Source organism: Pteropus medius, unplaced genomic scaffold (genome assembly GCF_902729225.1).
Source record: "Pteropus medius unplaced genomic scaffold, Ma_sr-lr_union100, whole genome shotgun sequence".
Lineage (NCBI taxonomy): Eukaryota > Metazoa > Chordata > Mammalia > Chiroptera > Pteropodidae > Pteropus > Pteropus medius.
In genome coordinates, this window is record NW_024342468.1 from 1,986,502 (window position 1) to 1,997,572 (window position 11,071).

The 11,071-nt window shown below is 54.9% G+C and overlaps 1 protein-coding gene across 1 annotated transcript; it reads right to left on the reverse strand.

Annotated features, from left to right (window-relative positions):
- Positions 1 to 1,533: 1,533 nt before the first annotated feature.
- Positions 1,534 to 9,890, reverse strand: GLT6D1 (glycosyltransferase 6 domain containing 1). The gene is made up of 4 exons (XM_039862990.1): positions 9,817 to 9,890; positions 7,218 to 7,265; positions 2,730 to 2,867; positions 1,534 to 2,426 (listed from the first exon to the last, which is right to left on the reverse strand). The coding sequence occupies exons 1-4, from the start codon at positions 9,888 to 9,890 to the stop codon at positions 1,757 to 1,759; spliced, it is 930 nt and encodes a 309-aa protein (XP_039718924.1). The 3' UTR covers positions 1,534 to 1,756.
- Between the last annotated feature and the right edge of the window lie 1,181 nt (positions 9,891 to 11,071).

The window sequence follows — 11,071 nt, forward strand, 5'->3', positions numbered from 1 at the left end:
CCCCACCGGCTGGGCAGCCTCACAGAAACTGGGTCGGGGCCTCAGTACGTATGTCTGGAAAAGCCTGGGAGACAGGTATGACCAGCACCTGCACAGAAACGCCCTTGGCAGGGCCAGGCCTCCCAGGAGGCCACACCTCAACAAGGCGGCTCCCACCACCGCCAACCCGAGGTCAGCACGACGGCAGCGAACCAGTCGGCCACCTGTGTGGCCTCACCTGCGGCTCACACGAGAGCCAGCGATGAACAGACGCCCAAAGCACAGCAGCTCCCGTGAGCCAGCGAACCCAAGAGCGTGATGCCCATGTTATGATCACAAAGCACGTGCTGCCACACTCAGCGAGAAGCCTGCGGACTTCACTGCAGAAATGTTTTTTCATCCTTACTCTGGGGCAGGGGAAAAATGACTTGAATAAGTAGACACGTGATGTTTCTGCGTAGACCTCAACACCGTAGATATTTCATGATCCTCAAGTCGATCTGTCCATTCGATCGGCATTCCAAGGGGGTGTTTCCCCCACACCGCAAGCCTGAATCGAAGGTCCCCGTGAAGGAATAAAAGCTTCGAGATGCTGCAGGGAAGAGGCAGGCTACCTGACGCACCATTCCACACGAGCGACATCAAACCACAAAGACTAAGACCGTGAGGCGTCGGCTCAGGGACGGAGAGAAAGATCAGCGACACCGGACGTAAAGTCAGGAAGTGGACACGAGTCAGTGTAACAGCAACATCTCATAAAACGGCCCGTCTGAAAAAACATCGCTTATTTGAGAAGCGTCGAAGGGAACGTCAAAGGTGCTCGGTGCCCTCACCTCCTCTCTTAGAAGGGCACCAGTCCTATAGGGTGAGGGCCCACCCCGGTGACCTCATGTGACCTTAATCGGCCCCGTAAAGACCCACCTCCAAATGCAGCCGCATGAGGAGGTCCTGGGGCCAAGAGCTTGTACGGATAAATTTAGGGGGACGCGCTCAGGCCGTACACTTACCGACCTGTTCCACGCCACAGACGAGGGTTAAGGAGGGCACCATGCTGTGACTCCGGACTCTCCAGGCCCAAGGGCACTGTAAGGCCTCACTGCCCACACCTCGCCCATCACTTTGAGCACTTTGGACCTTGCAGAGGAAATGCCACGCCACGGGTGGCCGCTTGGGGACATTTCTGCATGTAACTGTTTTCCGCCCCTCGAGGCCCCTGTGTGCCTCCGCCACAGAGCTCCGTCCCGGCCTCTCTTTAAAACATAAATGAATTAAACGCCTATAGCTTTAAAAAAAAATGAACTCGAGCTCTCTCTGTCCCCGTTACACAGAGACACGCTCTTGGTGGAAACTCTCACGCTGCACAGAGAGGATGGGTCCCACTGCAAACCCCCCCAAACCGGGAAACACTGCGTATTTCGGGAGGGAGCTGACATGCTATTTTTTTCCTTTACGTAGACTCCTTTGCCCTGTGTGTGTGTGTGTGTGTATGTGTTTGAACTAGAATCTTTCTCCATTAAAAATTTTATTTTATGCCTCTAAAATTGTCCCCAGGCTACAATACGTAGACATTAACGCTGCTGCTGTGCGTTAAACGGTAAATAATCATCCTTTTGTTCTGTCCGGCCCCGGCCAACGGGATGGTCAGCGTCCCCAGGAGAAAGGTCTCTTTCGGACAGGCGCGAGTTTCCACGTCCGAGGAGCGGAAGGTCCGCGGCGTCCCGTGCTGCCCACGGCCGCGTGGCCGGCCCGCTGTCGGGGGACCCCGCCGTCCTGGCGGTCACCAGGCCGCCTTGGGGTGCCGCAGCACCTTGACGTAGCGGACCTGTGCGGGCGGATGCAGCACAGCGTCCCAGCCATACTCCGGGGACAGCAGCGTGGTGGGCTTGTGCAGGAAGAAATACTTGTTCAGGTGGCTCTCGTAGGTGCTGTTCAGCCCGTGTTTCATGTCCTGGAGCACCCCTTTCAGACACTCTTCCACGAGGTGCAGGACCCGCAGGGGCGTGCCCCCGACCAGCGCGCCATCGTAGAAGAAGTCCCCGTGCCCAGACGGGATGCAGGCGGCCGAGCGCGGCCTCCTCTCGTAAGGGAAGTCGCGAGCGGCTCTGAACCACCACCAGGCGTGGAGCTGGGCCACAGACGAGCCCAGGGTCTCCACCCCGAAGTCCCCCTGGAAGACCTGGTCGGCGGCCGCACTGAAGAGGAAGTCCACCTCGCCCTGGACATGGTCGGCGACGAGCTCCCCCAGCTGCCTCATGCGCACAAGGTCAAGGTCGTGCCACCCGCGGTCTTGCGCCAGGGGCAGCGCCTTGAAGGTCTGCAGAGGGCCCGGCTCCAGGTCCGGCAGCCTGTGGGGGTCGTCCACCATGATGTAGAAGACGGCCCGGTACCCCGTCATGAAGTGCTTCTTCGCCGACCGCAGGAACGGCTCCAGGTGCCCGGCCGCGGCCCTGCCGAGCGCACGCACGCGGGAATTGAGTTTCCCGAAACTTCGGGAGAACGCGCGTCCCACGCGTGCGTCGCCGGTGCCCAGTGGGGGGTGGGGGGAGCAGCAGCCTTCACGGTCGGGACACAGGGCGTTCGTGAAATGACAGTGAGCCCCCGGCTGAGGATGGGGACGAGGCCCGGGCACACTTGGTACGGGACAGCCGGCAGCCGTGGTTGGGGGCGGCTCGGGGAGGCAGAAGGGCCGTGGGTGCTCGCCCAGTATTTCCCTCCTCCCCCAAAACAGGGCAAAGGCTCGTGCGCCCTACCTGCCGGCGGCAAAGACGGCCAGGCCCACGGTGAGGTTCCGCCTGGCGTAGTGGTCCCGCAGGGCCCGCCTGTTGAACGTGCCTTCCCATATGATGGGGGCGAGCCAGCCCGTGGTCGTCACGACGTCGGGGCGTTTCCTGCCGAGCACACAGGACACCAGCGAGGCAGGGCCGCCCCCCCCCCAAGGTGACAGCGGCGCGGGCTGCCAGGCCCAGGTCCCGCTGCAGAGCACGGGCGCCTGCCCGCCCCGAGGGCGTCACGCGCTCTCAGGACAGGCTTCCGAGTCGGGCTCCATCCGCTTTGAGCTCTGGCTGCAGCTTAAAGCCCAGAGTCAGAAAATTCTCCGATCGTCACCTGAGGCCAGCGCTGTCCCTGGAGCGCCACCGCCTCCCTGGTGTCCTGTGTGCTCCCCTCCTCCTGCTCCCCCCTCTCCCCGCCCTTTCCCTGGGAGACCTAGAGAATGGTTTCTTTTTCCACTTTCCCCTCGGGCTTTCAGTCCACCTGTGCAATCCAGCAGAAACGAACGGATCACTCCAGAGACACACGGACACTCAATCTGCTTTCAGTAACAAAGAGCAGGGTTTAGGACATGCCAGGCCGGCTCAACCTGGGGAAATAATTCGATGCAAACTTCCATATCAAGAGACCGAAGAACAATCAGATGCCCGTGTCATTTGCCACGGGTGGGAGGGGGGAAAGCATTATACAAAGTCCAACACCCGTTCGTGATAAAAAAAAAAAGAGAAAAACTCTCAGAAAAATGGGAGTAGAGGAGAATCACCCTCCCGTGATAAGAAGCATCTCTGAAACGCCTACAGCGCCGAAGACGGAAGTCTTCTCCCTGAGGCGGCACAAGGCATGGACGCCCACTCTCTCCACCCCTGTTCAACAGGGGACGAAGTTCCGGCCACCGCAATGAAGCAGGAAAAGGAAATAAAGAGCGTCCTTGTACAGGACACGGGACCAGCACGCGCACAAAGGTGAATCCCATTTCTACGTGCTAACAATGCACATGCGGAAACCGGACACTATTTAAGTCGCTCCCAAGAAACAGCTCATGCTCCGGTGACGTCAAGCCCCACATGCTCCACCGGCTGATAAATTCTCTTTCCTCTAACAGAAATAAGTAAAAAATAAGTTGCCCCCAAGAAAATGAAATACTTTGAAACAGCCCTGTACCCGTCAGCGGTCACTCCCCGCTCCGTGCTCCCTGCAGCCCCTGACGACCGCTGATTGAATTTCTGGTCCCCGTAGATTTGTCTGTCCTGGAAATGTCCTATAAACAGGACCGCAGCACCCCGACGTTCTCTGTCGGGCTTCTCCTCCTAACACGTGTTGGGGGTTACCTATGCTGTGGCGCGACTCAGGCTTCCTTCCTTGTACGGCTAAATAATATTCCATTTCATGCATTTTTTTAATCCATGCATCAGTTGATGGACGTTCCAGCTGTTTACCTTTATTGGCTATTACAACATCACGGTATCCGAGTTTTTCTTAGAACGTTTGTTTTTAATTCTCTCGGCCGTATGCACCTAGAGGTGCCGTTTCTGGGTCATATTATAATTCCGTGGTTAACTTTTCCAGGAAACTGCCAAACTGTTTTCTGTATTTTACATTCCCGCCAGCAGTTTATAAGAGTTTAAATTTCTCCACCTTCTCGCCAACTTTTTCTGTGGCCTGACGTTTCCTTCTAGTCATCCTACGATCCTCGCACGTCACAGGTGTGACTCGGTATCTCGCTGGGATTTAGAGTTGCGTAACTGATGAAGTGTTTGCTGGCCATCTCTTGCCCATTTTTGAGTGCCGTTTGTCTTTTTGTTGTTTAATTGTAAGAGCTCTTTACATATTCCGGGTACTAGACCCTTAACGCGTCTAGTGACCTGCAAACATTTTTCTCATTCTCCGGATGGTCCTCTCACTTTCTCGGGGGTGTCTTTTGATGCACACGAGGTTGTAATTTTAAAACCGGGTCCATTTTACCCGCTCGTGTGTGGTTTCGTTGCTGTGTCTTCGGTTTATCGGGTTCAGGAGCGCCCTTCCATTCCTAGTCTGTTGAGCATACACATTGTGAGGGACGTTGGATTTTGTCAAAGGATTGCCCTGTGTCTATCAAGATGGTCGTGTGGGTTTGACGTGGTGGTTCCACTGAATGATTTTCATGCGTTGGGTCAACCTTGCATTCCTGAAATAAACCCCGCTATTTCGTGGTGTATGACCCTTTTTACGTGTCCCCGGGTTTGGTTTTCTAGTATTTTGTCAAAAAACTTTGCACCTACGTTCATCCAGAATATCGGTCTATAGCTTTCCTGCGGTGTCTCTGTTTGGTTTTGGTATCAGGGTAATGCTGTGCTCATCTAATCTGGGGAAGTGTTTGTGAAGGATTAGTATCGATTCTTCTTTAAGCATTTGGCAGAATTTACCAATGAAGTCATCTGGTCCTGAGCTTTTCACGGAAAAATCTGTATTACTCATTCAGTCTCTACTTGTCATAGATCTCTTCGAATTTCCCCTTTCTGTTGGAGTCTTCCTAGGAAGTTCTAGGAATTTCTGTCTTTGGGGAATTTCTCTGTTTGGCCCAGGTTATCCAACGCGCCGGCACACGACTGCTCGTAGTGTTCCCCCGTGATCGTTATTATTCCTGAAGGTCGGTCGCGATGTCCCCTCGTTCACGCCTGATGCTAGCAATTCGAGTCTTCTCTCCTTTCCCTTGGACGGTCTAGTGAGAGGCTTGTCAACTTGGTTGCTATTTTTAAACAACCGATTGTGGTTTCATTGATTTTCCTCCGTTTTTCCGTTTTCTATTTCATTTATTTACTCTCTTACCCCGCCCCCCGCCCCCGCTCGCTTTATTTTAGTCCCCAATATCTTGGGGATTAGAATTTAGCATCTTACTTTATAACGACCCAGTCCAGCTAATGCCACCTTAGTTTCCGCCGTGGACAAAGCCTGCGGTCCTACATGGCTTCGTTTCCTGTCCTGCCCTCTGTGTATTTACTGTCAGACTAACGACATCTTTATATACCGTGTGGACATCGACACAGATGGCAATTATTGCTCCATGCAGCTGTCTTTTCGATCAGACAGAAGAAAATTCCGAAAACATATATATTTAATCTTAGACATTCGCCCCGGTAGTCACCCTTACTGAGGTCCTGGATTTCTTCCCGTGGACTCAGGTTCCTGCCCAGTGTTCTGTCATTTCGGCCTAACGAACTCCCTCAGGCATTTCTCGTACAGCCGTTGTGTTAGCGATAAATTTTCTCCGTTTTTCTTTTCCTGGGAATGTCTGAATTTCTTTTTTTTTTTTTAATGACAGTTTTTCTGGATAAAAAACTCTTAGTCGACAGGTTTCCTTTCTCAGCATGATGAATATTTCGTCCCTCGGCCTTCTGGCTTCCACGGTGTCTCATAACACAGCCTTGTGGAGTCAGTTCCCTCCGCTGCATTCGAGATCCTTTCCTTTTGTTCTATGGGTTTGGATCATTTATGATCCGTCTAGAAGTGAGGCCGCTTGCGATGGTCCTGTCTGGGATTCGTTGAGCTGCTTGGGCTATTGATTCTTCCTTTTTCCCGCTCAAAATCTACCGCCATCTCATCTAACAATTTATTTTTTATTTCAGTTACTACACTCTTCAACTCCACAATTTCTACCTGGTTCTTTTTATAATGTCTATATCATATTGATCTCCTCTCTTTGGCAAGACATCGTTCTCATAGGACTTCCTTTCTTTCTTCCAACAACCTTAAAATAGCTGATTTAAAATCTTTGTCTGGCGTGAAAACAGAGTTTACGGAAGATTAAATACAAGTGAATTATGAACACGTTAAGATACGCTCAGATGAAATCCCCTAAACGCACATTGAACTGGGCTGTTTTAACTGGTAGCTTCGTCAAGAATAAAAGACCTTATGATACTTTAGTACATCCGCCATAGGGAAGACAATAAAATGGAATGATTATCAAAGGGAAAATTACACCAAACCTACACCAAAATCTTAAACGTCTGCCTTCTTTGACCTAAAAACTCTGTTTTGGAAATTCATCTGACGGACACACTCACATGACAGTGTCAAAATACACATGTGCATCGTTAGCCACTGAAACATCCCTCGCGATAGCTCCGGTCTCGACAATCAAAAACCGATAGAGAACGGGTTGAATAAATTACATATGTGACCATAAAGCAGGAAACTCCGTGACCATCACAAAAAGCACCCCCCACCCCGGGTGCTGGCGCCAAAGTCCAGAGGAGTCATCCCTGGCGGTTTCGAGCTGGCTCCGAGGAGATTCCGTCCTTCACTGAATGAACAGGAAGGTTCGACCAAGTAGTGTGTGTCCATATTAACGGGCTGGGAAATTAAAATTCCAGCTGCCGGAAACCTCCCGAGGTAACTACAATCTGGTGACGGGGGGCAGGTGTGGGAAGGACCCTATTCCCCCAAATCGAGTTCTCTCGTGCGTGTGCGAACAGGCATTTTGTTCTTACCTGGGATCAAACCAGTCTGAAAGTCCAAGTTCTTGTGCTTGATGATTCCTGGATGTAAAGGAGAAACCGAGTTATCACGTAATCCACTCATTCAGCAGCAGGACAGGTACCAGTTCTGCAGCTGTGAACATGTAGCCCCAGCCCCTGCCCCGGGGGAGCTGGCCGCAGAGCCCGATGTGGTCCCAGCGATCACTGCCGACGGAGGGATGGCTTCTGGTAGCATAAGCGGCACATTTGACCCAAAAGTGGGGTCAGGGAAAGCCGCCTGGGGAGGAGACGGCTCGCCTGGCCTGGAACGGGACAGGTGGTCAGGAAATGATGCAGGGTGAGGGGTGATGGCCAGAGGCAGGAAGGCAAGAAAGACCGTGCTTCTAGAAAGAAAGATTAACCCCCAAACTAAAGCGGGTTTGAGAATGCGTGCGGGGACAAAATGCAGATTTAAATCACTCGCCCACTCGTCACCCACGTGGCTGTGTCGTGGGCACCAGATGCGAAGGGGTTGGGGCAGAGTCCCGTGTCTATAATAATAACTTCCACTTAAATACGCGATTCATCCAGGGTCTTACTGTGCTCTTACGTGAGTTATTCAATCGCCAAGTTAGTTAGGCAACGAACTGCCTTCCAGAACCCTGGGACATTTTGTAAACATGGGAAATAACTCCGGGGAAGCACCCCATTCTCACATTAACAGGAGGTGTCCTCAGCCGCAGGGGTGTCATTATCATTCCCCAGGACAGGGCTGTCACAATCCAGGTTGCCCCAGCCCAATGTCACTAAAAACACAAACTGACCAATGGAAAACTTACTAACAAGTCGCCTTCTTTTAGAAGTTGGTGTTATGAGCTCCTGGGGTCCTAGGGGATGACCATGGCTGGCGAAGGCGGGGTCCTGACCAAAGAGGTCACAGCCTCAAGAGAGAGACTTACTCTACGCAGAGCCAGCCGGGTCCTGGACAGGCGGGGACCCAGGCAGTGACACCAGAGGGGACTGTTCCACCAGGCCAGCGCCGCCCAGGGCTCCCGCTGTCCACACCTCCACGCAGGCGGGACCCTTAGCCCAAACCTCATTGTCACGTGTCCCACTGCTCCCAGTGCCCGTATGACAACCGTGAGGTCAGCCTGTTTCACACACTGCACCCCACGTCTGCTTGCCACACAGAGGCAAACCCGGACCTCTGCTGCCCTGCAGGACTCTGGCCCACAGACGCCCTCCTAGCTGCTGGTGACCTCGGCCAGCCGTGCAGCCCCCTCCCCAGTCCCCTTGGGTGTCATCGGCCTGGGCTCAGAAGGGCTGCTGTTCAGTAAAGTTTGTGCAATGCTGCCACCTCGTGTCCTGCCTCACAGGGCACACAGGCCACACGCATGCCACCTACGCGTACGCGTGCGTCTGTCCAGACTGTTTCTGCCCTGACAGGCCGGGAGCCCTCACTGGGAGCTTCTGGGGACTCCGTTTTCTGTCCCTCCTGGTTCCGTCACCATGGGAACCGCTTGGATCCTGCAGCTGTGCTTCCCAGCTTGTGGGATGTTTCCATGGCAGGGCCCGGCTGGCAGGCGCCCTGCTCTGCAGAGAGGTCTGCAGACAGGACAAAGCCCGGTCGACGTGGCTTTAACGCAGGCAATGAGGAACGTTTTAGTGCACGTGCGTCCCCAGCGGTGCCCGGCATCCTCCCGAGAGAGGATTCGTTGTTTATCAGAAATTCAGTGGTAACTCGGAGTCCTGGTGCTTTGTTTGCTAAATCTGTCGACCCTGTCGGTAAATCACTAAACGACGTTCTTTAGATCAGCGAAAAAAATCATTAAAGTTTTCACTTTGAAGGAGACTCGATTCAAATCGGCGATTCGAATCACAAAAATCCCACAATTCAGATCCGTTTGTTTCTCTCCTTTAAACCAGATAATTACCGAGCCCCTAGGACGTGCCGGGAGGGAGGCTGCAGTTGCGGGGTCCCCGCTGTGGACCAGTGTGGGGTCCACAGCCTTCACGAGGGGAGCGTCTCACCACCGTCATCAAAGAGGTGATCCGAATTTCGTCATGACCGGCGCGGCCCTGAACGCCACGGGAAGAGACGTGACCCGTGGTCCGGGGACCGCGCAGTGGGGCCGATCTCTGCCTGATTTTGCATCATTAACCTGTTCCCTTATTTCCCCTCCGTTTTTTAATAGACTTTACTTTTAGAGAAATTTTATGGAAAAACATAAAGCCGTGAAGACAGCACGTGGCATCCCTGGGCCCCGTCCCCCACCCCGCACCCCGTTATCAACCCTTGTGTGACCCCGTCAAATTGATGAAGCACTGTGACGGACACACTGCGGCCACTCAAGGCCACCGCCGCCCGCTTCCTGCCACTTTCTCCCCTGGGGTCCTGCCCAGGACCCTCAGGGCACTTGGCGCTGCGCCCCCCGTGGCCCGTGACGGCACCCTGAAAATAATCGCTGGACATCCAGAAATGAGAGCAACGACGTCCGTGTGCTTTGCCCCCCCCGAGAAATGACATCCGGTCCCTTTTGAGAGTGTCCCTAAAATCAATACCCTTGGACAAAACTCAGCGGTTCCGCTCATGCCTGCCAACCATGACAGGTCGTCCACGGTTTGCACTTACCTGAGGTAACGCTGGACCAGCCAGAGCCACGAGACCAGCGAGGTCAGCAGCAGCAGCTTTCGCTTAGAACGCATTCTCTGCCGGGGGAGGGGACAGAAGTCCCTCAGACTAAGAAGCCACGCCCCTGACTCACAGAGCCCCTGACTCACAGAGCCCCTGACTCACAGAGCCCCTGACTCACAGAGCCCGTGACTCACAGACGCCCCTGACTCACAGACGGGGCGCCTGCCTGAGCGTCTGCTCCCGGAACGGCGGCCTTAGGGGTGGCGTCACCTCCGTGGTGGGCATCTCCTTGAGGTGCCAGCCACTCCTCTGGGGACTGTGGGCACAGCCGGTGGCACTGCCGTCCCTATTGGCATCACCTTACTGCACAAAAGGCAAGAGGGTCTCAACGTGCGGTTGGGGAGGGTGGGTCGGGGGCGTCTCCCTGGGTGACAGCTGCCGACTGCCCCCGCGTGGGCTCTCAGCCTGTCCTCCTCAGAGACAGGAACGGGGACCATCCGATCCACAACTGTGGTCACTAAACACATACAAGCTCTCGGGTGCAGACTCCTGCCCACAGGGGCCGAAGCCTCAATCAGAGAGGTGACGCTGTGATGGGGATCCGGCTCAGGCCCACACCCTGGCCCACTGCGGGGGGTCTTCCGCCAGCTCCCGCTCACAGGTCTGCAGGGACCAGGCCAGCAGTCGCGTGCTGGAGCATACTGGACCTCCTCACGCTCACCCGAGCACCCATGGGACCGACCAGCCCACCCACGCGGCCACCGCGTGCCACACGCGCTCTGCGGGAAACGTGGCAGGTCTGGCTTGAGAGGTGCCCACACACAGGACGCCCAGGGCTCCTCTCTCCTGGGCGGCCCTTACACCCCTCCCCCGCCGGCCTCTGCCTGGCCGCTGAGGAAGCGCCAGAGTGGGCGGGGGAGGATCTGCCCCTATACCTCGGTTACTGTGACGTGAGGTGCCCAAAGCTATTCTGCAAGGACTGGACGGCACGTCCTATGGGTCTCTGTGAAAGCGCTGGCCAGACCCCCACCCCAGCTCTCCCGGGGGGCCGAGCCTCTGCAGACGCTGATGTCAGCAGCCCCTTTGATGACACGGGCTTCGGAAAGGCTGTCACAATGGCGCACCTGCCAGCGGGGGCCGCTCACGGTTGCCAGACAACGGGCCCCAGTCCCGTGTGAAATGTAAAAGGGCATAAAGGGCATTTCTACTGCTCCTGTGCTGTCCCCTCTGCCGTCCCCCCGCCCCTCCCCCC

Coding starts and splice junctions, on each gene's coding strand:
- GLT6D1 (XM_039862990.1), bottom strand. CDS start 9,890: ATGCGTTCTAAGCGAAAGCTGCTGCTGCTGACCTCGCTGGTCTCGTGG. Junction 7,266..9,816: donor CTGGTCCAGCGTTACCTCAG/GTAAGTGCAAAC, acceptor CTTTACATCCAG/GAATCATCAAGCACAAGAAC. Junction 2,427..2,729: donor GCCGTCTTTGCCGCCGGCAG/GTAGGGCGCACG, acceptor TGCGCTCGGCAG/GGCCGCGGCCGGGCACCTGG.